This window comes from Phycodurus eques, chromosome 1 (assembly GCF_024500275.1).
Source record: "Phycodurus eques isolate BA_2022a chromosome 1, UOR_Pequ_1.1, whole genome shotgun sequence".
NCBI classification, from domain to species: domain Eukaryota; kingdom Metazoa; phylum Chordata; class Actinopteri; order Syngnathiformes; family Syngnathidae; genus Phycodurus; species Phycodurus eques.
Window position 1 is genome coordinate 32,623,713 of NC_084525.1, and position 27,195 is coordinate 32,650,907.

A 27,195-nucleotide genomic window follows, 5' to 3' on the forward strand; every position below is an offset into this window, starting at 1 on the left:
CTGTTTTTGTCCGCAACGCTCCCATGTGGTTACCAAAGGAGTAACCACATTGCAGATTACAGTGCATTTCCCCTTTCGACCTTGAAGAGGTCGAGACTGAATGAAGCCAAATCAGAATCATTCCTCTACTTCAGCAAGACTATGTATGGATAGTCCGGAGGTCAGTGGGTTGAAAGGATAAGTCTGTATGTCCAACCACAAGATCACAGACTGAAGCAGGCAGACAGCTGAGTTAGCAGAGAAGCTCGTCCTCATAAGTATGCTATGATCTTATTATGATATTAGTCGCCAGAGAGGGATAAGTTGATCTACCAATATGAATGTACAGTATTTGTATTCACCCTCTGGTAGATGGCTGCAATGTAGGTCAAAAAAACCACCTCCTTTTTTTCCTCTTTGCAGTGTCGTGATCCATAGGTTTTCATTAGATACCCCTGCACAGTCTAAAGAGACCCAATACCGATTTTTAAGGTTGCAACTTGCTTTGGTTTAACTTTGGAATAAAATTTTACTCTAGTAGGTGTCTGCAATATTTTGCTCCTTTCCTTTTACAAGCCTAAATGTTGATACAGCCCTCAATATCAATACAGTTTGCAGCTGTACCTAATGATTTGTTTGGCAAGTGTATGGATCTGGCTGGGGTGTGCAGAAAAAATTGTGTGTGTGTGTGTGTGTGTGTGTGTGTGTTATGGCTTGCGTTCCTGGTGTGTGTCTCACCTCAGGCGCTGCTTTCCTCTTCTGTTCACCACCACCAAGATTCTCCAGACTCAGGCTCGCCTCAAAACACTCGGGGCACACTCGACTTGTTTTGTTGTCCAAGGTTTTTGAACACTTTGCACATATGGCCTACAAAATGACACCAAAAGAGAAACAGCATTAAGGCAGTTGCTCCACTGCTCACTGTCCACTGGCCAAATCATGCCTTTTGTCCCCAAATGTGTTATTCAAGCTCGGCAATTCCAACATCGTTCTGTCAGTGCTCACCCCTCCACAGGACTTGCAGTGGTGCTTGCGCTTGGTGAAATTGAAACTCTCATTGCATCCTTTACATGTCTGCTTCTCTTTGTCTTTTTTTCTCGAACTCTTCTGTGGAAAAAAATAAATAAAACATGTCCAGACATCCATACTGTTCAGCATAAAATTAGAATAGTAATATCTCACCCTTTCATGCAGTCTTTCGCTATCTGAGTCGATGGATGTGTTGGACCAAGGACCCTGAGAACAACAAAACATCTGAGCATCACAGGTTCTTCCTGCAGTTATGCATCTCTCCCACAAGATGTCAGGCTGAAACCACAGAGGCAGCCAGTTGTGTTTGGCTGTGCGCCAGGCCCACTAACTTAAAAGTGGGTCAAAGCAGATCTATAGGAATACACTTTCTTTCCCTATAAGGTCATGAGAGAGTTGTGGGAGACTAGACGCGACGTGAGTGACTTTCAAGGGAAAGAAGAATGTCTTTCATTGTACTGCATGTATGCGCCATATCCATACATGGAGAATTGTCCGGGCAGACAAAGACTAGATGAGGGTAAATATGCTTATATCCCATGATCATTTAAATGATGGAGGAGGTCTTACCGGTGATTCGGGGCCATGGTCGTCCTCCCGCGAGAGGGAGCTGTTGAAGGCTTTATTGAAAGTCTCACTGTTTTGCTTGTGCCGATCGATAGTGGCCTGGATGACCTGGGTGTAAACAGAGATTTGGAGTAGATGATGATGGTGATGATGGTGAAACTGGACAGTGATAAACGAGATATTTAAGTAAAACTATCCTGTTCTGCAGGCCTTCATATTACATACGTGACCTGCCACGACAAAACCCGTAGCAGGTTGGCTTGAGCCAAGTCGCTTAAAAAAAGAAAAAGTTTTTTGTTTTTCAGAAATTAGTGATTTTCGTTTCTTCGCAGAATATGTAAGTTGAAGTCATAAAGAAGCCACTCCCACGTTTCAGTGAACACTATCTAAACTTTGTGTTAGAATCTGGGTTGTTGACGGCAAAATAATTCCCGCAGCAGCTTGGGGGTTTTGAGGGTGGCCAATCAGGTACCAGTTTCAAAGGAGCCACATGGTTACATATGCATCCACTCGTGCATTTCAAGTACTAGTAATGGTTACTCCTAATTTGGAATGAAGACGCATTGCAGAAGAACACGTGGTTGTGTCAGCGCAGATCTGACTGCAAAAAGTGAAAGTGACTGGCGAACGCCGACGACGAAAAGAAGGCCGACGCCTCTTATTTGATCGGAGGCAATGACGCCTACAGCAGGGGTGTCAAATCCATGTTTGTCATGGGCCATATTGTTGGTATCGTTGGCCCCTCAAGAGGGGCGCTACGACTGTGAAACCATTTCAATGTTTCGTCACCTGATCATAGTATTTCTATACACAACAGATAGATGGATTACTAGTTTTCAACTCAGAAGTTAAGGATAATAGTTTGTTCAACTATTGTTCAAGTTACTATTCAAGTTACTCAAGTTACTACTATTATTTGTACTGTTGATTATATGTGGATCCCGGGAAGATTAGCAAACTGCTACGGCACAAGCTAATGGGGATGTCGGCAGCGGCTGCTGCTTAAGACACAATCATTGATATTTTCACCAAAATCCTTTGCCTAAAACACCAAAAATAGTCAGTCAATATCCAAAGTATGATTGCCAGCACATGATGAAATTGCGATCATCCAGTGACACCTCTGATATACAAGGACAGAATCTAATGAGTTCAACCAAAAGAGCTGCACCCCCAAAATGATGCCTTTACAAAAATAACAATGCTATTATTGATGGACAGTGTCAGAGAGGTATTAATTTCACAATGTTTATTGTGGTTGGAGTTTGAAGTGGTGTAGAACTATATTGGATCATACCGACAGTGGTTTCTAATTATTTGGTTACCTTACCCCATTCAGCTACATGAGGTAGCGAGTCTTGTTTGGCTCGCCATGGATTAAAACCTCCTCACCACTCCACTAAGCCAAATCTTTTGTCTGTATGTTCAACTGTCTGTCAGCATCCAGCTTTCACCTCCACCCGAACCCGCTTTTCCAAGAGACCACCTCCTCGTCAAGCCCGCAAAACTCATAATCAGCTTTTCTCTGCTGTAATGAGCTAAATGAGCCATTATAGAGGGGCTTTAGTGAAGACTATAATTCCACAACACAATGTGGATGGGCAGGAAATCTTTTCTAATTGCATTCGCTAATTCAGCTGAACTACCCAAAGGGTCAGGACAGACCCCCAATTTCCCAGCAAAATCCTTCACCCCCACACAGACACACACACACACACACACAAAGATTGTGCAACACCATTCCCCATAATGATGTTGCTGTGCTATGTTTCCAAACGTTTCCATAACTCCTTTCGCCAGTTTTCCGTAAGTTTTTCTACCCTAATATTTCAGCGGCTCCCTTCGAGCGCGACGACAGCCTCTTTTTTTAGTCTAGTTCGTCGTTTGGTACCACCCAAAGATGTGTGTTGCTTTAACACTAAAGCATGTCATCCTCACCTGAATCCAATCTTCTTTCTCCTCGGCTGTCCTATGAGAGAAAACAAACATCGTATATATTGTACGAGTTTTATAGTATCTGTATAACATTTGTACGTTTTGTATGTAATACTGCCTATTTATGACATATGATATCATCTGATACATAATGATCAAATATGATATGATCAATTCATCCATTTTCTATACCGCTTGTCCTCATTAGAGCCACAGGGTGAGCTGGAGCCTATCCCAGATGACCTTGAGCGAGTGGCAGCTGTACACCGCTGATTGGTCGCCAGCCAATCGCGGGGCACGTCGAGACAAACAAACATTAACATTCACATTAAAATAAGGGGAAGCTAGAGTACCCATACATAACTATACTATGTCATATTATACTATGGAACATTATGTTATATGTTTTTTTTAAAAATGATATAGAGCATAATGACACACGGTGATCCAAGAATGTCATTGTTTGACAACTGTCAATCTACATGAAACGAAAACTTTGTAATCCTTCTATGTGCCAGTTCAAGTGTTTTAACCTGGCTTGAAGTTCCAGTGAACGTTGTTTGCCAATAATGGCAAACGTGTGAGGAAGGTTCTGCTTCACGTTCTCCTGCACCTGAGGAAACAAAGGATGGTTTGCATTCCCAAAACTTTAAAATAGATCATCTCGAGTTAAGAATAATTAAATTTAAAAAATTGCTATGAGAAATTACCTCCATGCCAGCAATGTCAATTCTCTCCCTGACGCTGAACTTCTGCCCCATCAGTCTGAGTTTAGGCACACAGTAGAGCACCATGTTGTTAAACTGAGAGAGAGACAGATAGAGAGAGAGAGAGAGAAATAGAAGAAAAGCAGTCATAATGGTTCTCTTATTTGTGAACATCCGATCTGTCTGTCTGACATTTCCTCTCACCAAATAGAGGTATCTGTCTTGTGCTGTTCCATTTTTGGCTGACATCTTCTTGATATGTCCTTCCTTGATAAGCTCATTGGCTGGGTTCACAATGTCCTCCTCCCCTCCCAGCCTCTCGTAAACCTCAAGCAGTTTGTGCATCTTCTCCTGGAAACATCAGACACCACCAACACGAATAAAACGTTTACCACCATTGAGGGCGCTGTTTAATCAAAACAGTCATCTATGGGTTTGCTGGCTAGGCAAGGTATTATATTTCTTTATTGATTATTTGACAACACTTGGAGGTTTTAGGGAAGTAAGAAATACAAGTCAGACTGCGGAAAATGATGCAGAGGATGGGTGTTACAGAAAGCCACTCAGACATCCGCACGCTGCGAAACTTGAGGCAGGAAGCAGCAACTTCCTGTCTGAACCAACTCAGCGTGTTCACTCCCCGAGACCGACACTTGCAGCAAAAGTTCAGCATCAGCAGTGCATCAGATGAGTCTTCTTAGCATAGAGTTCAATGAGATGGTGACCAGTGCCTTAGACAGAGTTTGTTGGGTCTCACCATTTTCTTGATTGCTGCGTTGGAGTGATTAGCTGCGGTAGATATTAACTCCAATGCCTCTGTCGAGAAAACAAATATGTTGGCATAAAATCCAAAAAGTACACACAAAAAAAAGATTAGGATGATAGGACAGAAAGATATGTAAATGCTCACTACAAACTGCGGGAGAAAGCCAGTTGAAAGTAGTAAGCAGCAACCACTGTGATAAACTACTGTGGAATGTGAAGTGGACGAGTGAAACCCTATAAACTAAACAAAAATCCAGCTCCAGAGTGATACGCACATTCTCATAGAACCACACGTTACAATGTGTGAATGTGAATCAGGACGGGTAGAAAGGTTGTTGAGTGAATTGGTGGTCTCACTTTCTGCATCCTTTTGGTCGAGAGCATCATCGGGCAGCTTCTTCAGGTAGTCTTTAAGCAAGAGCTCGTAGCGAGGAATCCTCTGGACTGGTTCCAGCATGTGGTGCTGCAACGTCAAGTTGCCGCACACGTCCTGTTTCTGTTCATTTCAGCGTGAAAAACAAAAATGTTCAGGACAACCCACACACAATTGGAAAAACTGGAGTACTGTATATTCAGACCCAAAACAAAAGTTTGGTTCTAAGTGAAACTGATACAAAGTTATCAATTTAACAATATGTTTATTGCTGTGGTTGTACTGGTGTTGATAAGTATGAAGGCGTGCCATTCTTTGTAAAACTGCACTTAAAAAAAAAAAGTGAAATTAACCTCTGCCTGCTAAAAACTGAGCACTGAATTCCTGTTGTATTGGATGTGCAGGTGTCCCTAATGAAGTGTGAGCTGTAACGACAACGGAGGGCATTAATTACAAATGACTGAAATTCGGAGACATGACTTCATTCCTGTGAGCTGCAACACGAGGGACTCGTGGGAAAATGTTGCAATAAAGTTCCTTGGCTTTGTACCAAAAAAATCAATGATTTTTAAAAAATGAAACAGTAAGCACACACGCACGCACACACACACACACACACACACACACACACACACACACACACACACACACACACACACACACACACACGCTTACCTGTATATTTTGGACAACGCTCTTGAACTGTGAAGACCGTTGCGTCCAGGTGTTGACCAAGTCCATCGCTCGGTCAAAGTTTTTCACATACTCTCCATACATCTTCATGAAAGGTGCCAGTTTCTGGAGGATGTCCCCAATACGAGGGTTGGAGTTCCTGTGGAAGAAAACGAAATATATATGATTAAAAACCAAATGAGAAGTCCGAGGTTTACTCTTCTTGTCTCACAAAGTCAGCTGGTATAGGTTGCAGTTCACCCTCGATCCTTCTAAGAACAAGAATACTACTGAGTAATGATTCACATCAAATCAATCGGCACCATATTTCTGTCATGTGTGTGTGTTCTGGTTGTCGTCTTCCCCCTTTCTCGTACACACCTGCTCCTGAGAACATCTTCCCCACCTGTGCCTCATTTACCCTAATTACCCCATGCATTTAACCTCATTCTTTCTGGTCGCCAGTTCGTTGTACCTTGTTGTCACGTTCCAGCATTCCTTGTTTCCACGTCACCGACTCATAGTAATACTAGACCCTGTTCTAATTATTGACCTTGCCTTTTTGCCTCACGTTTTTTGGATATTGTTGCCTTTTCGGATTGCCTGCCTGTGTACCGACCTCTGCCCGTTTATTAAACCTCTTTTTAAAATTGTCCATCATCCAACAAATGTAAATATCAGATGGACATAACCCAAGTGAACTTAAAATGCTATTTTCTTTTATTAAGGGGAAGAAAAAATTCTCATTTGCCTGGCCCTGTGTGAAAAAGTAATGGCGCCTTTAAGCTAATAACTGGTTGGGCCATCCTCAGCAGCAACAACTGAAATCAAGCGTTTTCTATAACTGGCAATGAGTCTTTCACATCTCTGTGGAGAGATTTGACAGTTTGCCCACTCTTCCGTGCAGAATTGTTTGAATTCAGCAAAAATAGAGGACTTTCGAGCATCAATGGCGTTTTTAAGGTCGTGCCACTGCATTTCCACCACATTCAATTCTGGACTTCGACTAGGCTACTCCAAAACCTTAATTTTGTTTTTGAAGCCATTCCGAAGTTGACTTGCTGGAGTGTTTTGGATCGTTATCCTGCTGCAGAACCAAGTGCGCTTCAGCTTGAGGTCACAAACTGATGGCTGAACAATCTCCTTCAGGATTTTCTGATAAAATATCAGAATTCATGGTTCCATCAATCACAGCAAGTTGTCCACGTCCTGAAAGAGCAAATCAGCTACCACTACCACCACCATGTTTGACTGTTGGTATGATGTCCTTTTTCTGAAATGCTGCGCTATGTTTACACCAGAAGCAACGAACGACACACACCATCCAAAAAGCTCAACTTCCATCTGGTCAGTCCATAAAATATTCTCCCAAAAGTCATTCAGATGTTGTTGTTTTGCAAAAGGAAGACAAACCTTTATGTTGTTTTTGGTCAGGTCGTGTTTTTCGTCTTGGAACTCTTCCATAATGGCGTTTTTGGCCAGTCTCTTCCTTATTGTTGTGTCATGAACACTTGACCTTAACTGAGACAAGGGAGGCCTGCAGTTCTTTAGAAGTTGTCCCAAGTTCCTTTGTGGCCTCCGGGGTGAGTCATTGCTGTTCTTGGGGTAATCTTTGTAGGCCGGCCACTCCTAGGAAGGTTCACCACTGTTCCAGTTTTCTCCTTGTGAGGATAATGGCTATCCCTATGGTTTGCTGGAATGCTAAAGCTTTAGAAATGGCTTTTGTAAGCCTTTCCAGCCTGTTAAATGTCAATTACTTTATTTCTCGACTGTTCTGGAATTTCTTTGGATCGTGTCATTTTGTTGCAGCTTTTTTAGATCTGTTCTCTGACTTGATTTTGTCGAAACATATTCTGTTTAAGTGATTTCTTGATTGAACAGGTCTGGAGGTTATCAGGCTTGGGTGTGATCATTGAAAATTAATCAAAAATTGTGATTAGCCACAAGTGATTCATGATTTAACAAGGGGTGTAATTACTTTTTCACACCTGACCAGGCAACTTTGACAATTTGTTTCCCCTTAATAAATGAAATCACCATTTAAAAACAGTATTTTAATTTCACAGGTGAGCGAATCCTTTTGACAATATAGTGTATGATCATGCACAGTATCAATTGCTACATGAACAATGATGAATTCTAAAATCATCCCCTATGACAACTAGATGCTAAAAACAAAATTAGAAATGTATACATTATAGATGACTACGATGTATCCTATTGTAATATAGTCATTTTTTTATTTCTGTATCAAAGCATTAAGAGAGTGTAGCTGCTTTACAGAGTAAATAAATTAATACGGTGAATTACAGTTTTAATCTTTTAACACTTTGACAATGTAAACGTCTGACAATTGCATCCTGTACTAATCACCCAGATTCCGAACTGAGCACAAAACAGTCTCTAGGATTATACGGATGGCGAATCCTTCCTCACCATTCTCCAGTGATGCGCGCCTTGAGCTCTGGGAGCAGGAACTTGTCGTGGAAGCAGTAGATGGAGGAGATGTTAGAGAAGATCCCTGTAATGACATCCTGAGGGATTCCGGCCTCGGTGAGATTAGTGCAAAATACCTGCAGAGAAAACGTGAACACAACATACAGTAACTGTGAAAAACACAATGTCAATTTTGGTTCATGGTTTAAATTAAAGAAGAGGGGGCATTAACAGGCGGCATGGTGGGCGACTGGTTAGAGCGTCAGCCTCACAGTTCTGAGGACCCGGGTTCAATCCCCGGCCCCGCCTGTGTGGAGTTTGCATGTTCTCCCCGTGCCTGCGTGGGTTTTCTCCGGGCACTCCGGTTTCATCCCAAAAACATGCATTAATTGGAGACTCTAAATTGCCCGTAGGTGTGAATGTGAGTGTGAATGGTTGTTTGTTTGTTTGTATGTGCCCTGCGATTGGCTGGCAATCAGTTCAGCGTGTACCCCGCCTCCTGCCCGATGATAGCTGGGATAGGCTCCAGCACGCCCGCGACCCTAGTGAGGAGAAGCGGCTCAGAAAATGGATGGATGGATGGGGCATTAACATTCATCTTTGGCTACTTTCCATTAATAACTAAAAATGCCTAGGGACCTTACACTTACAACAATTACAATGTACTTTTTCTGAAGGAAGGAAGGTAGGTAAGGAAGGAAGGAAGGCAGGCTAAATGTTGATTACTTAAAGCCGTCTGTCTGCACAAATCTGATGCATGATTAGACAGTATTTAACAGTAAACCAACATGATACAATTTCCAGGAGTGAAATCTAATAGTCTCTTTCAAATGTACTTTGAATTTATGTTTTGTAAAGAGAACAGATTTTTACAGTATAAAAAATTCTAAGTGGGTGACTTAAAGCGGAAGTAAATGTCTCTTATCATAACGTACTAACATCAACATTTTTGTAGCAAAGTTTGTACAAGCTACACAGAGTTCTTGAAGTGTCCTGACTAGTCCACCAATATTATAAACAATTTAAATAAATGAGCCATGGTGGCTATTGAAAAAACAGAAACACCATTCCCCATAATACAAGCCAGTGACTTATTCAAATGATTCTGCACCTATTTATGGTGACAGTAGATACTACGATACCATATGCCCAAATGTATCATCAGAGATATATCATGTCAGTGTTTGGAAATTTTGTTCGGAAAAGCCAAAGTAAACTTGAGATCAGACTCAGATTTTATTTTTTTCTGTTGTAATTATTTACATGCGGAACCTTTTGTTACTGTAGCCAGAGGCAAAGTCATGGATGGGCACAAACATTTCCATGGAAACCATCCATCCATCAATTTTCTGAGCCGCTTATCCTCACAAGGGTCGCTGGAGCCTATCACATCTATCTTCGGGCAGGAGGCCAGGTACACCCTGAACTGGTTGCCAGCCAATCGCAAGGCACATACAAACAAACAAACATCCGCACTCACATTCACACCTAAGGGCAATTTAGAGTCTTCAATCAACCGACCATGCATGTTTTTGGTATGTGGGAGGAAACCAGAGTGCCCGGAGAAAACTCACGCAGGCACTGGGGAGAACATGCAAACTCCACACAGGTGGGGCCGGGGATTGAACCCAGGTCCTCAGAACTGTGAGACTTGAACCAGTCCTTCACCGTGCCGCACTCGATGGAAACCAATCAATGTCAAATGAACATTGCGTGACGACAACATGAGATGAACTACAGTATCTCACGTCAAGTGAGAACAGAGGGAAAACCTTTGTCAAAAACAGATACGAACACAAAATGTGAAAATGTTTAGCAGGAAAACTGACTTTTAACAGGAAATGGTTGGTCGTAGATGACCATGATCTATCCCACTGGACAACTTTGAAATTCCTTTTAGCATTCCAGTGTGGGAGGGGATACATTTGGCGATAAGTTAATTTACAGCTAAATCAACCTTTTAGCAAAAAATGTCATACATAGTTAAGATCTCAAGTACTCTTATAAACACACAAAATGTGAACGTATTCTCAATAAAACGATAACCTGTGTTCTGCACACAAACAAGTCAATGTTATCATCTGTTACTAGGCCCCGTCTTAGACTATTTCAATTAGCTTTCTAATTAGAAACCCTGCTAAGAGTTAAGGGACACACATCTTTAATCCATCAGTAATCCGTGGATTTGCACACATTTGCACTTGGATTGCACATCTACAGCAAATGTCTCACTCACCCAGAGCTGACACTGCTTGGATACGAGGTAACCAAGTACAGTCGTATGAATCACATGCATGCAACACAAGCAGAGTCAGTGTCTCCCACTTACATGGATTAAATCAGTCCACAGAGGAACACTGTCGTCCCCCGGATCACAGTGCATTTATTTAATCCGACTCAGACCCGCTCACAATCACTACAACCGCTGGCACACTCAGGATATTGAAAATGGAACCAGAGTCGCACAAACAGGCCACCATTCTTCTGCTTTCACCATTTGGGAGAAAGTGACTTCCACAGGTTACCTGGTCGAGGAGGTTGAGCCTCTTGACGTAGGCCTCTTCAGTGTGGAGAAGTTCTTTGGCAATGTTCAGCAACCTCTGCGCCTCTGAGCACTGATGGGCACAACACACATGCACCAAGGATTACAAGAGGCATCAAAAAGAGTGAAAGGAAGCCAAATCAAATACATGCAAAGCCATGACCCTCTTGTGGCAATGTTCCAAAATGTGAATGTAAAACATGTAAAATACGAGTAGTATTTTATTGACAGGAAAATTATTTAGGATTAAACGCTGGGAACCACGTTGCTAATATACCCCAACCAATTGGCCTTCTGTGATATCCTTGACCTCAAGAGCAACTTCATATGTGCAACTATCTGAGTGCCAGTGTTCCCTCACCACACCTCAGCCCACCTCAAAATGAATGTAAATACAAGTCGTCAAACCTTGAGTGTCGCCTCGCTTGCAGCTGAAGGAATTTCAAACAAAGGACTGACACGTCTTGTCGTTTTTCCAATCAATTTTATAACTTACTTTACAACTCAAATTGTGATCCATCCATCCATCCATCCATTTTCTGAGCCGCTTCTCCTCACTAAGGTCGCGGGGGTGCTGGAGCCTATCCCAGCTGTCATCGGGCAGGAGGCGGGGTACACCCTGAACTGGTTGCCAGCCAATCGCAGTCAAATTGTGATACATAGTCCAATTCTACTTTTCCTCCAATTTCATTTCGCAAAGTACATCACTCACCAAACCCACATCCTCCAAAACAAAGTTGTCATGTTATAACTGTCACAGAAACACATACACAGCCTTCCTTTGAGGAGCATCACTAAGATCTGAAACTGATTTGTTTAAGATCAGTCTCTAACCTACACTCGCCCTCCAAAAGTTACTTTAATTATGCTGTATACTGAATATTTGTGGGACTGGCATCAAAAGATGAATATTAGACAAGCGAGGAACAATTTAGTTTTCATTTATTTACATCCAGATCTGACCCACAATTTAGGAGATGGCACCTTTTGTGTTTGAACCCAACCATTTCTACTGTGAGCAAAAATATTGGAACAGGTGTGTTTGTTGCCCAGGCCTGTTTCATTGCACTGAATATTCAACCAATAAACAGAATGTCTCCGCTCAGTTGCAGATGTGGCTTTCGCGTCGAAGGTTACATTTATACTAGCTAGATGTTTAACCAACAGACGAGAAAAAGCTGTGTCAAGGGTGGGGAAAAAAACCAAATGTGAAGCGAAGATCAATTAGAGCCATTGCATAAACACTGACCATAGAAAAATCATTTGGAACGTTATGACGTAGAAAGAAACCACTGGTGTTCGAAGTAAGGGACATCAGCGGCTACACCAGAAGATACAAATCACACATTAGCCATTAGAATTGGAAGGCCAGGCTGGAATTTGCCAAAATGTCAAGCGACCACTGCGATTGGCTGGCGATTGGCTCGCCCGAAGATAGCTGGGATTGGCTCCAGCACGCCAGCGACCCGAGTGAGGGTATGCGGTACAGAGAATGGATGGATGGATGTCAAGAGGCCAGCCTCAAAACCTCTGTGGCAAAGTTTAATGTGCTAATGAGACAAAGATGAACCTTTACCAAAAAGGTGTAGAGGTGACAGAGAAAGAAATGATCTGCTCCTGATCCCAAAGATACAAGCCCATCTGTGATAAAGAAGTACTGTAATGGCTTGGGCTTGCATGGCTGCTTCTGGGACAGGCTCAGGAATCTTCATTAATAATGTCACACGTGATGACAACGGCAAAATTAACTCAGACGTTTGCAGAAAACGTCTGTCATTTTAAAGAAAGCTGCACCCAAACTGATTAGGAGATCCTTCATCATGCAGCAAGATAATAAGCCAAAACAGACTACCAAGACAACTACATACCTCAGAAAGGGAACGTCTTAGACTGACCAAATATCTAATCTTAACTCCTATTTACTAAAGAGCATATATTCTCAAGAGGGGACTGAAGCAAGTCATGCCCTAAAACCAAATAAAAACTGAAAGCGGGAGCAGCAAAAGCATGGAGAAGTCTCACAAAACAAGAACAATGCAAAAGCTTGGTGATGTCAGGTGGTGAGAATTTTTTTCAAGCAAAGGGTTTGCAACTACAAAGTAAGTCTTATTCATCACTAATCTATATTAAGTCTATCTGTTCCAATACTTTTGAACTGGCATCACTGTTCCAATACTTTTGTCGCCCAATATATATATAGTGGCTCCCGCTATGTTGCGCATTTGTGGGTGTTATTACAGGTGTTAACTCTATTTTTTTGTACGATATTTTTGTGTTATCCATTGCTCTTGCTCTCTCTCAATGTGTTAAAAGCGTTTGTATTGTTTTAAAAGTGTGTTTAAAGATCTTTAAAAAAAATTGCCATAAATGCTATAAAAAACATGCCTAGTGTCTTTTTAAATCGGGTATTTCTATATCATTGATTTCCCTGATTGTGGGGGTGGTCTGGAACATAACCCCAGGAATGGAGGGGGGATTACCGTACAATGCTGCCTTTAAATACCAAAATATTGGCAGCACATACAGTAACAAGCAACCAGGAATAGAATACAGTGCGATGAAAAAGTATGTGAACCATTTGGAATTTCTTCAATTTCTGCATAAATTGTTCATAAACTGATGTTCATCTAAATCACAGTCTGGTTAAACTAATACCACACAAACAGTTGTATGTTTTCATATTTTTATAGCGCATAATATATAAACATTCACAGGACAAGGAGGAAAAAATATGTGAATCCTTGGATTGAATAACTGATTGACCCTCCTTGGGCAGCAATAACCTCAACCAAACGTTTCCTGTAGTTGCAGATCAGACGTGCACATCGAACAGGATGAAATTTGGACCATTCCTCTTTCCACAACTGTTGCAGTTCAGCAAAATTCCTGGGATGTCTGGTGTGAATAGGTCTCTCGAGGTCATGCCACAACATCTCAATCAGGTTGAGGTCAGGACTTTGACTGGGCCACTCCAGAACATGTATTTTCGTCTTCTGAAGCCATTCTCTTGTTGATTTGCTTCTGTGTTTTGGATCATTGTTATGTTGACGCCCATCCATGCCATTTTCCCTCCACACCTGGGGTTGTGTGTTTCTCCCAAACAATTCAACTTTGTTTCATCTGCCCGCGGGACATTTTGCCTGTTTAGCTGTGGAACATCCGAGTGCTCTTTTACAAATGTGCAGCAATGTTTTTACTTACTTACTTTATCCTCCCTCTACTGTGAATGTTTACGTTATTTTCAATAAAAATATGAAAACATAATCGTTTGTGTGGTATTAGTTTGAGCAGATGTTTTTTTTTTAAATTCTTGTGATTTATATGAAGATCAGACTACATTTTATGCAGAAATTTAAGAAATTCCAAATGGTTCACATACTTTTTCCTCCCACTCTGTACATGGGTGGTGCTGTTCACGATCAATAGTGGAAGTGAAGGGCAAGAGAAAAGTAAAACTAGCTCAAACGTGAGGAGTCTTTCATCCAGCTGCCAACACAAGCTCTTGTTTCCACTTTCGGGCGGGTATTCATCTCTTTATGTAACTGCAGAGCCACTTTTAGAGTCAAGTCGATCACTTGTGGTCGCCAAACTGAGGTTGTCACAGCATATAGCATTTCATGAAGAGTATTGTTTGAAGAGGTTCAATAAGACTGAGATAATAATAGAGAATGGCTAGAGGATGATTCGAATGTGCCATGAAAATTCTTATGAACGGACATTTTTACAAGGCCTCCTCACCATTACAATAACGATGACACTGTATTTTATATTCATTTCATTTGCAAACGGATGACAACAGTATCAGGAGCAACAATCTTGCTGAATGTCACTTTAACTGAGTGCGACCTGGCGGATTTAACATACCTACAAGCTGAGCATGATGGTGCCGTATTTATATTGTAAGAAAATGCTTCTCGCCAAATATCATTTTAAACCGAATGCAACATTTTATTTATTTTTTATTTTTTTGATATGCACAAACATTCCCGTGAGGTTAAAAAAGTATGACTGAACCCATCATAATGGCATTCAATGATACACCTGGAAATGTGAAATTGTAACCCCAGTATGTAAGTCTTAGTATGAGTAGTGTATAGAAAAACTAAAACATTTCATTATCATTAAATTTTGCCGTATATATACTTTTCTTGGCGGCACGGTGAATGACTGGTTAGAGCGTCAGCCTCACAGTTCTGAGGAGCGGCGTTCAATCCCCGGTCCCGCCTGTGCGGAGATTGCATGTTCTCCCCGTGCCCGCGTGGGTTTTCTCTGGGCACTCCGGTTTCCTCCCACATCCCAAAAACATGCATGGTAGGTTAACTGACAACTCTAAATCGCCTGTAGGTGTGAATATGAGTGCGAATGGTTGTTTGTTTGTTTGTATGTGCCCTGCGATTGGCTGGCAATCAGTTCAGCGTGTACCCCGCCTCCTGCCCGATGATAGCTGGGATAGGCTCCAGCACGCCCGCGACCCTAGTGAGGAGAAGCGGCTCAGAAAATGGATGGATATACTTTTCTTTATCCTATTAACCTTTGAATTATTACTAAGGTCCCCTTAAATGCACAGCACAAGTTATTATTAGAATTACCTTTCTTCACCACTTGGCTGCAAAAAATCTCATGATTTTTCTGCTTAATTGTGAGGTATGTGATGTCCGTTTCCACTTACATGATCAATCATGGTTCCTTGCCCGTCAAGGGCTACAGTTATAAATGGTAGAGATGTGAAAAATTGCATAATCTGATTTGACACGAGATAGGGTTATAGGGTTAGAAAAATAAGTCATGAAAGTTTGAAGAAGAAACCTCCATGTTGTCTCTTTGCTTTGCCTGAAACAACAATTACTATAAACATCCGAGACCTGGAGAGATTTAAAGGTGACAGCTTGGAATGAAGTTGCTAGGAGAGAGGAGCACCACTATGGGAGGAGGCATATGTATTAAAATTTTCTATTACAGTTATTCAGGTTACATGCTAATGAGACTGTGGCATCTACTGTAAGTACTCACTTTTTGTGCCTCTGTGTGTGCATCTGTCAGATATCCGGTTTGTGTGTCTGTTAGAGAGTTGATCTCGCCACCGCTGCCCTCATCCAAGTCACTGTCCTCATCCTGAGTTGAATCCCGTTTGTTGCTTAGGGTAACACAACAAGAAACACTCTCCGTTTCCGTAACACTGTCGTAATGATCCTCCTCATCAATGGCGTCCTCATTGGGAAACGCCTCTCCTTCTGCGGCACACGACGGACTGTCGATGCCGCTGTCCCGATTAGGAATCTTTATCTGCTCTGAGGTGTCTGGATTGTCTAGAAACCCGTGCGAGGAGCCTTCATCCCGCTCCCCATCATCAAGGCAACCATCACCGTGCGTTATGTCCACCTCCAAGTCCAACGGGGTGTCATCAGAGCCGTCCATTTGCATGGACGACAGACAGGATAGTTCGGGCACATCGTCAGCTCCTACAGAGGGGAAGGTTGCAAGTTTGTTCAAAGCGGCGGCGTCTCTGGCTATCTTCGCCGTGGTGTCCTGGTCACAGGAGGAAGTGATGTCACATGCAGTGTCCATTCTAAGACACAGGTGCAGCTGGGAGCGGGGGAGTGCCCCCAAGATGGGGACCCTGGGAAGAAAAGAAAGCAATGACTGCGTGTGGGATCTGAGAGAAAAGTTGACATGTAAATCACATCAACCCCCTTCCCCCCCCCCCCCCCCCGTTCAACGCCCCTGATGATGAAATAAAAATTTAAGTGTGCTAATTTGAATCTCACGACAACAATAGGCAGGATTTTAGACTTCCCGACAATGTTCCTACCTTGAATTTTCAAACCTCTCGATTAGCAGCCCCACTTTCTGGATTTCCCTCTGCGGCTCTGCACCCACTGCAGGGGGCACAACACTGGGTTTGGGTTTCGGTGGAGGCGGGGGTGCTGGGAGAGGCCTGCAGGGCGCCGGCGGGATCCTCTTGGGTTTCTTGTCTTGCCCGAGAGCGAGCAGGTGCGCCGGTTTAGGGGGCACTAGAGGAGCACATGCCCAGATAAGGCAAGAAAAACAGAGCGTGAGGGTGCAGTCATCAATCGCGTATGTTGTCAAAATCCAAGTGAGAAAATCTCCATAGCTATTCCTGAGAATTAAACCTGCCGGGTGCTATCTTGTTTAACACCCTGAGGGGGAAAAAACAACAACAAAGAGTAACAAAACAGCAGCGCCGCACTACTATTTCAGCTTTCTGACAACTTCCTCATTTCAAACAGGATACTGAGATGTGTGTGCACGTAAGCCACCACAGTTCCTGTAAAGTTAGAAAAGATACGCAGACACATTGGATTATCTTAAGTATGCACACAGTTCTCATACTTCCCTGCTCACTGTCATCTGACAAGTGTGGATATTTTCACAAATGTGTGACATGTTATTGTTGATAGTGAGCTTCCTCTGTGTATTGTCTGTCTTCATTATCTGTATGCAAAGATAAATGGGACTGTCTGTCAAAACAATACAACTGAAGTGGGAAGTCCCTAAAAATATATTGTATGCCAAATCTAGAATAATACAAAATTCTGTTCTATTCCAAATTAATACTTCATTGAAAAATGTAATCCAAATTAAATGCTTTTAAATCCATATTCTGAAGCTGAAAAGTTGGGATATTTTACAATTTCTGACATGACAAATTAGACAACAAGTGCACGAGTCCATACTGTACAAATGAACTATTTTTACACTTGTCACAGTTTCTCTCTTTAGGTGTGTGTTTCGTATAATTTGGAAAGTCATTTTGTTGTTTGAATATATTCCCATTTGTTGCAGCATTGGTTGTTAATGGTTATTAGAAAAATGGAATAATATAAATCCATCTTTTCAAGCCTCAAACGGATACAACTGTGTGTGATCCAGTCAAACAATTAGCGGACTAACTAGCATGCTAGAAAATGGAAATAGGGGAATATACAGTAATTTATTATAATACAGCAGTAAACAGTAAACCGTATAGTTTAACCTTGAAGATTCAGCTCAAAAGGGGTTTGACGGGAACATGGCCCGCTTTGCCTCACATCTATTTACTGCCTTTTACGTCCATTAAGTTGGATGACTGAAAATACCGTACCATGGATGAATGTAGGCCACTTGAAATTTGAGGCCAAGTGTACTGTTCATTCTACTGTGGTTTTCCAAAGTTCCCCAAACACAACACGTTCCTAATTAGCATTCATCAAAGATGTCACAACACAATCTCATGGGAGCCTCTGGCCTGCTTTGAGCAGCAGCTTGAATGGAGGTGACCTAGTGAGCAGAGTGAGTGACGGCATGAGGCCAGTGAGCAGACACCGACGCATTTTTTCTTTAACAGAAAAGCGATAGTCAAAATAGAAAAATCTTTGACATTGGAATGTCGACAGAAGTGGCGGCTGGCCATGTTACAGTACTTTACCTTGAGGTTTCTGTGCAGCTGGCGGTCTGGGGGACGTGGACGGCTGGGGCCGTGGCTTGATGGCGGGCTTCTCGTGACATGATCCTTTTTTTAGCAGCTGTGGAGAACACGGGTAATCCGCTGACCCATACTGGTACTGTAGGGGGCCGGCAGGGAGGTCTGAGGAGAAAAAACATGAAGAAAGATGGGTATGATGAGATTCATCTCAACAGGCACACAAACTATCCATAAATAAACACTGGAGCATGAGTTTGTGGGGGCAGTACTGGAGGCACGTGACCTTGAGCTCAGTGTGTGTTTTCGGGATTATGTTGAGTGGGGAGGCAGGGCCACCACATTGATCGGCCCCACCGGCCTGAGGCAGCGGACTGAGCTGCAGATTGGTATCTGATTGACTATATTTAATCTTCTCAGGAATGCGCAAACTAAGTGTGCATGAGATTGTTTGACTGGCAAATACATGTATACTGTCAAGACAAGTGGATAAAATTGTTGGTACTACGCTGTTAATGAAAGAAAAACCCACAAAAATAACTTGAATCTGGCAAAAATATTAATAAATAAAATTGGAATTCAAATTAACCGATGAAAATCAGACATTGCTTTCGAATTGAAAAAAAAACAAAACTTGTGAAACAGGCCTCGACAAAAATGGTATTTTTGCCTACTCTGGAGCGTCTCAGGTTTGAAGCGTGCTTTTTCTCCAGACAGCATGTTTCAGATGTTTAATGGGATTGATTCATCAGATCAGGGCCCATAGATGGCCACTTCAGAATAGTCCAGTGTTTTGCTCTTAGCCATTTGGGTCATTATCCTGTTGCAAAACAGAGCAAGCTTTCTGACACTGGGCAGCACTTTTCTCTCTAGAATACCTTGATAGTCTTGAGATTTTATTGCACACTGTACAGATTCAAGACACCCTGTGGCAGATAGATCAAAGCAGCCCCAGAACATAACAGAGCCTCTTCAGTGTTTCACAGTTTCACAGTAGTTGTTTTCTTGGTATGCTTCATTTTTGCATCTGTGAACATAGAGCAGATGTCTTGCCAAAAAGTTCCAGTTGTGTCTCGTCTGTCCATTCTCACAAAAGCTTTGTGACTTGTCAACATGCAATTTGGCAAATTCCAGTCTCGCTTTTTAATGATTAATTTTCATCAGTGTTGTCCTCCTTGCGGCACGGTGGCCGACTAGTTAGCTCATCAGCCTCACAGTTCTGAGGACGGGTTCATATCCAGGCCCTTGCCTGTGTGGCGTTTGCATGTTCTCCCCGTGCTTGCGTGGGTTTTCTCCGGTTTCCTCTCACATCGCAAAAACATGCGTGATAGGTTGATTGAAGACTCTAAATTACCCATAATTGGAGGTGGTCTTAAAGCCTTAACTTCAACGTGCTTTTTCTTTGTAATCTCCTGAGACAACTCTCTCCTTCGCTTCCCCTGGTCCATGTTTAGTCTGCTACACATCATGTCATCATACAGCACAGTGATTACTTGTCACCCTTTAAATAGGCTGACTGACGGATTTCATGACACCTCAGATGATAATTAGAGGACACACCTTGTTTGAACATGTCCCTGTGGTCAAATTATTTTTCAACCTTTTTGTAGGGGTACCATAGTTTTTGTGCAGGCCTGGTTCATGAGTTAAGCTTTTTTAAATAATTCTGTTCAACCAGAATTCAAAAGCAATGTCTGATTTTTATTGGTTAATTTGCATTACATTTTTATTATCACTTTTGTCAGATTTAAGTTATTCTGTGACCACTGTGTTTTTTTCTTTCATTAACAGTGGGGTACCAACAATTTTATCCCCGTGTCTATAGTTTAACCTTGAAGATTCAGCTCAAAAGGGGTTTGACGGGAACATGGCCCGCTTTGCCTCACATCTATTTACTGCCTTTTACGTCCATTAAGTTGGATGACTGAAAATTTTAAATTGGACGTTTTTAAAAAGAAGCAGTATCCAAAGTATATTTTTGTAGTTCCACCTTTCAGTACCAGAGCAGTGACATTGCTATTACAGGAAGTGAAAAGTGGTCGGAAAACACAACTACTACAAATGTTTTCTCTCCTACGTTATGTAATATGTTTTTTTGTGTTTGCCAAAATGAACCTATTAGGGGTGGAAAATAACAAGGTCAAATTATCAACAGAGAAAAAAAGAAAAACAAAAACATGACAAGAGCACGCCACTAAATGTAGAGAGTTTTTGTAGATGAGTGAAAGGACAATAAATAATTTTTTTAGCAATAACAATGATTTCTGTGAAGTCTGATTTATGTATTATATGAGTTTGAGAGTTAAGGTCGGAAGCTACTGCACAAATGTCAAAAGAACAATGCTGAAATCAAGTTTAAAACTCTTTTTCGTGAATTTTACTATAGAATGTTGATTATACAGCACGGTGTATCATGTGGATGGCACATCTGCCTCTCAGTAGGGGGTTCTGGGTTTGAACATTGACTCTGAACTTTATGTGTGGAGTTTGCATATTGCTTTTCTCTGGGTACTCCTGCTTCCTCCCACAGTTCGAAAACATACACGTTAGGTTAATTAAAGACTCTAAATTAGGGATGGGTACCGAAATCCGCCCTTTTTTGGGGGGTACCGACCACATTCGGTCCTACCGAGTACCGATTCACGTAAAATCAATCAATACCGTAAGTGTGCCCATTGTTATTGTGCGGGCAAGTGGGAGTGGAAGAGTTGGCCAATTTCCATGGCATTGAAGGCATCACAATGGATTCCCCCCCATGAGAAAAGCGCTTTGAAAACAGTGTTAGTAAAACTATGGAATGATGATGTAAGGCTACTGTATGTAGGACGACGGCTAACATTACTACTACATCGAGTATGTAGCCATGTTGTGGCCTGTAGATCTGCAAAAAGTAGCACTGAAACAACTCCAAAATGGCACAGAGCCTCCACAGAAACATCTAATTTTGTGTCTTTTCCAAGATGCTCCAGGCTGCAGAAGAGAATTCTCTCAGTAATGAGTCCCGTTACGCCTTCGGCCCCATGTGGCACGCTTCAGGCTTTCCCAACATTTCTGCTCTGTGGCATAATAAGAAGTGTGCTAGGATAAAAAGATGTTATCGCTGAGCTCTCACGCACTATTAATGCATATGGACCCCAAAAAACACATGTATTATTAGCACACCATTAATTAGATGCCACACTTAGATTGAGTCAGAGGAGAAGCCCTTTCACCAAGTCAACATGCATGTTTCTCAACATAACAACTGTCTAGCCAAGAACTGTGACCTGGGACGTTCTGGGGTTGCGACTGGGAAAAACAAACAAGAATGGAAGATGGTGGCAGCATAGGGGTTGGTACCTATGGCAACTTTGTGTAGCCAAGGCAACAGGAGAGAGAAAAAATCTGGCCCAGATATCAAGGCACAAAATAGAAACTTGAGCACATAAATCAGTGAAGTAGCAGATAGTTTTTCCAAATGAAGAGGATTGGAGGCAGCACGGCAGTGGAGTGGTTAGCACTCGCCTCACGGTTCCAAGGTTGGAGTTTCAAATCCGGACTCTAGGCTCCCTATGTGGAGTTTGCATGTTTTCCCGTGCTTGCGTGTGTTTTCTCCAGGTACTCCTGCTTCCTCCCGCATTCTAAAAACATGCATATTAGGTTCATTGAAGACAATAAATTGCCCATAGAGGTTAATAGTTGTCTATATGTGCCTTGTGATTGGCTGGGGACCAGTCCAGGGTGAACCCTACCTCTCACGCAAAGTGAGATGAGGTAGGCTCCAGCTACCTGCAACTCTAATGAGGATTGAAATGGATTGATGGAAGTTGATTTGAAATATTCAAGTTCAAGGATGTTGAAATTCCATTACAACATGCTGGCAATTTTTTTGACTTGAGTTCATTGTCACACTTCTGTGGGGCCAATTATACATTACTCGTGCACTCACTGTAGTAGTCTCGCCACGCTGCACTATTTGCATATCTGTTGTTGACCAATACTGGCCACTCATGCCAGAGTAGCATCTGCTCCATTTGCATACTGATTGAGGAGTATCTGCAACATTTGCACAACCAACATTGTCCCAGATGATCGCACTACTCGTCACTTTAAAACGCATACACTCCTTGAAGTCTCAGCGCCCTTTGCACAATGGTCATTGCACCGGACTATTGCAATATTAGTCATTCGAACTGCTCTAAGTGCTAGAGGACTCTGCATCTTGCCAACAATTTCTATTTTGGTCTCATCAGACCAGAGAATCTTCTTTCTCACCATCTTGGAGTCCTTCAGGTGTGTTTTTTTTTTAGCAAACTCCAATGCGGGCTTTCATGTGTCTTGCACTAAGGAGAGGCTTCCATCAGGCCACTCTTGTCATAAAGCCCCGACTGGTGGAGGGCTGCAATGATGGTTGACTTTCCAGAAATTTCTCCCATCTCCCGACTTTCTAGAACTTTCTCCCATCTCCTAACTGCATTTCTGGAGCTCAGCCACAGTGATCTTTGGGTTCTTCTTTACCTCTCTCACCAAGGCTCTTCTCCCCCAACTGCTCAGTTTGGCCGGATGGCCAGCTCTAGGAAGGGTTCTGGTGTGGCTTTCCTAATCAAGTCCAGTCAGTATAATCAAACACAGCTGGACTCCAATGTAGGTGTAGAACCATCTCAAGGATGATCAGAAGAAATGGACAGCACCCGAGTTAAATATGAGTGTCACAGCAATGGGTCTGAATACTGGCTGTGCGATATTTGTTTTTCATTGTTAATAAATCTGGAAAAATTTCAACAATTCCGTTTTTTTTTTTCTGTCAATATGGGGTGCTGTGTGTACAATAATTAGGAGAAAAAAAATAACTTAAATTATTTTAGCAAATAGCTGCAAGATAAATGGTGAAAAATTGAAGGGGGTCTGAATACTTTCCGTACCCATTGTGTATGTATAATATTTGCTCATCCTTATATTACAAATACAGAATTCGTCATGGAAATTGAAATTGGTACCTTGGATCAATTCTTATTCACTGATGGCGTAGTGGTACACTCGCCTGACTTTGGTGCGGGCAGCGTAGGGTTCAGTTCCCACTCAGTGACGGTGTGAATGTGAGTGTGAATGGTTGTCCATGTCTATATGTGCCCTGCGACTGACTGGCGACCAGTTCAGGGTGTCGTCTGCCTTTCACCCGAAGTCAGCTGGGATAGGCTCCAGTGACCCTAACCAGGATAAGCGGTGATGAAATTGGATGGATGAATGGATCCATTATTTTAGTTTCACATATCCATGGAATTCAAAGAGCAGGAATGGGAAAATATCTCCAAGAGAGGAACAGCACAACACAAAGACACGTTTAGGACCAGCCTACGCCACAGTGAAGTTACAGTAGATGTCTAGACTTTCTATGCTCACATTGGGAACCAGAGCTGTAACTGACACTGAATGTGTGTCATTTTAAGAGGGATTTTCTACCCGTACACAACAAAAGAAACAGGGATAAAGGTTCATTAATTTACTCAGCTCACCCGGTTATTGAGAGAGGAATGAATGGGACAATTAGGCAGGAATTACACATCTGAGAACCATGACTGGCACCAAGCTCTATTGGCTGCACATCACCATGACAACCATCCACTGCTCCAAATGTTTGAGCCACATTTCCTCCCCGCATATTAATTGTGGGAAACAATAATAGGTAACAATAAAGCTGCCATGTCACTAGTTTTATCTCATGTTTGTAATGTAATACATGTCTCTATCACTATAAAAAGAGAGAGACCAGATTACAGTGTATGACAGACTATGTGACTGACAGCCGTTTACTCAACAAAAATGTTCAGATACTTTTAGCTATTTCACCAAATTACTGTATATTGGAAGAGCAAAGAAAGTCAGTCCCCCATGCTGTGGGATAAAATCCTTACGCAAGTCGTTGAATTATTTGACATCATCACAGTGGCAGCGCCACTCTGAGCACATACATTTGAGAAATGATGAGAGAAAACCTTCGTACTAATGTAACGCACTCAATCGAATTTTAATTGTGATCAGCTGCCACGATTAAATGAGACTGATTGTTTGCAATTTTTTACATTTCAAATGCGGGCACTGCTGCATATGAAAAGTGCTTCATTTGCAGCAGTGCCCGGAACCTTGTCAGCCAGCCACCAGGGGGCGAACGCATGGTTAAGGCTTCATGAAGCTCATGCAATACGCTCCGGTGCCAACTTCAACATAAAAGCCTCAAATGGGATTGATGTCTAATGTAGTAATATATGAAGCTGTTATTTTGAAGTTGGCCCTCTCAGCAGGTTGCTGGAGGGGCGGGCATGTCACGGTAAGACACTATTAACAATCGTAGCGGCTGCCTTGACTTCAACTTTTTGGCTGGCCTGACCGTAATGAAAACAACTCGGGGAGTAAATAGAGAGGGAAATCACAACTGTTGAGTTCTTTGCGGTTTGTGACCATGCACGACTAACCTATGGTCAAGCAGAACTACAGCGACGTACCGTCCTTGACAATTCATTATATTGAAGACGGAGCTTTTCAAATGAAAAGTTGGTCCTTACAGCAAAATCTTACTGCCTTCTCTGCATAAACTATTTGCTTCCATGAAGTTGAAATTCGTGATTGCACTCTGTAATAGCACACACATTCAGTTAGCCCTTGCTAAAGTAGAATTTTTTTGGCTATATTTATCTTTTTAATTATTATCTATCACTTATACATAATTCAATATTCATTTTGAACTGAAAATTGTTACATATTGTTTGTTAAAAAGTAGTGCCATACAAATATTTTTTCCTAACATGAGGAATAATCGTGAGGAATAACTGTGAGTAGAATATTGAGAGGAATAATTGTGATTATTATTTTGGCCATAATCATGCAGCCCTAACTCACCCTGTTTTTTTATTTACTTTGAGCTGTAATGTGGGCTGTGACATCCACTAGGCAACCTTTTAGTCAAGTTGGGTGAGATTGATCATTTAAATTCTTGTTCTGACATGGGGAATCAATGGGAATATAGAGGAATTAACATGAATAAACAGAAAATTTACAAAACTGCAAAGTTGTCTAAAACATGCACCTTAAATGTTTTTAACTGACATATTGCATCATAGATAGGATTGACTTGAAACCATCCATCCATCCATCCATTTTCTGAGCCGCTTCTCCTCACTCGGGTCACGGGCGTGCTGGAGCCTATCCCAGCTGTCATTGGGCAGGAGGCGGGGTACACCCTGAACTGGTTGCCAGCCAATCGCAGGGCACATAGAAACAAACTACCATTCACACTCACAGTCATGCCTACGGGCAATTTAGAGTCTCCAATTAATGCATGTTTTTGGGAGGAAACCGGAGTGCCTGGAGAAAACTCCACACAGGCGGGGCCGGGGATTGAACCCGGGTCCTCAGAACTGTGAGGCTGACGCTCTAACCCGTCGGCCACCATGCCGCCCGATTTGAAGCCAATGAACTTTCACACAGCGCACAACTACTTGCAAGGATTTTAAGGCCACAACCTCTGATTGCACTGTGCATTCCTCCATCACATGCTCTGATCATTTCTACAATTTGGAAACCAAGATACTGATTATACATTTCTTTCATTGTTCAATGTAACAAACAGATTAGAGTACTGCACAGTCAGAAACTAATCAAATTAGTTTGGATAAATCCATGCTCTTTACCAAACAAATTGTTAATATTTGTAAGTACGGTATATAGAAAATCAGTTAATTCCTATAGATTTGTGCAATATTTTGAAAATCAACCGGGTTGATTTTGACAGACTTTCTGAACATTCAAGAAAGTGTCAATGTTCGTCAATGATTATTAATGTGTCGAAATACAGTATATTGTATTCTGCCGCTGACGTCCTCCTGTCATAATGAAGAGTATGCGAAATACAATAAATACATACAGTAGCTTCACAAGCGATCTTGATGCTGACCTTTGTTTGCACCATATTTCACTTTACTTTTATGGTAAAGGCTTCATTTCTGAACAAGCCCCAGGAACGTGCAGCTCAAGGTGTTGCACAAACCTCGCTGGTTGTCAGTCACTGTCAACCTTTAGGCAACCCCCTGAGAGACATTCATCACCCATAATCCCTTCGCTTGAGTCCCCCCACCACAGTCCTGTCTGGTAGACATATCAGTGACTCTCAGCAGTGTTTCTGCAGACAGACAGACAAGACTTTCAGCCAGTCAGCCGGACCTAACCCCTGCTGAGCAACCCAACCCTATGCCCATTGCTTCAACAGGACCTCACTACTAACCAAGACCATGACATCTCAGCATTCCCATATGGCTATCACATTTGCCACGGGTGCTGGATGCATTAAACTTCTTTCCGGATTCATTCTACATGTGACATACTCCTTTTCTTTGACCTGGCTCATATTGATCTTCTATCTGCAGTCAGTTACCCTGCATGACTCTTTATAATGAGCCTAGGCCACAGGCACGAAAGACGAATCTGATGCAAAGGTGGTGAAGATGATGAAAGGAAAACCACACTGTAAGAGATACCGTAATTTCTCACGTATAATGCGCATTCCCCCCCCCCCCCCAAAAAAAATTGTCAAAAGTCAATAGTGAGTATTATACATAGGTAAAGGGGAAATTGGGGGGGGAGGGATTCACATTATATAAATGTATGCCACCATCTGGAGGTTATGAAAAAGCTGTACACTTTCATTCCAATATTCCACCACCACCGAGAAGTTATGAGAAATGTGTACATTTTCATTCTAATATGCCACCGCCACCTAGAGGTTATGAAAAAGGTGTAG

General features: G+C 42.1%; 1 protein-coding gene across 2 annotated transcripts in view; it reads right to left on the reverse strand.

Moving 5' to 3' along the window:
- fgd (faciogenital dysplasia) overlaps window positions 1-27,195 on the reverse strand; it is a 63,673-nt gene that overhangs the window by 5,205 nt on the left and 31,273 nt on the right. For both annotated transcript variants that reach the window (XM_061688649.1, XM_061688657.1), the window contains 16 exons: window positions 18,432-18,590; window positions 16,815-17,016; window positions 16,016-16,622; window positions 10,989-11,078; window positions 8,464-8,600; window positions 6,031-6,187; window positions 5,340-5,478; window positions 4,975-5,033; window positions 4,422-4,568; window positions 4,221-4,313; window positions 4,044-4,123; window positions 3,514-3,544; window positions 1,579-1,683; window positions 1,162-1,215; window positions 985-1,086; window positions 718-846 (listed from right to left, as the gene is read on the reverse strand). In XM_061688649.1, the coding sequence (XP_061544633.1) occupies window positions 718-846; window positions 985-1,086; window positions 1,162-1,215; window positions 1,579-1,683; window positions 3,514-3,544; window positions 4,044-4,123; window positions 4,221-4,313; window positions 4,422-4,568; window positions 4,975-5,033; window positions 5,340-5,478; window positions 6,031-6,187; window positions 8,464-8,600; window positions 10,989-11,078; window positions 16,016-16,622; window positions 16,815-17,016; window positions 18,432-18,590 (2,291 nt within the window). The remainder of the gene's footprint in view (window positions 1-717; window positions 847-984; window positions 1,087-1,161; window positions 1,216-1,578; window positions 1,684-3,513; window positions 3,545-4,043; window positions 4,124-4,220; window positions 4,314-4,421; window positions 4,569-4,974; window positions 5,034-5,339; window positions 5,479-6,030; window positions 6,188-8,463; window positions 8,601-10,988; window positions 11,079-16,015; window positions 16,623-16,814; window positions 17,017-18,431; window positions 18,591-27,195) is intronic.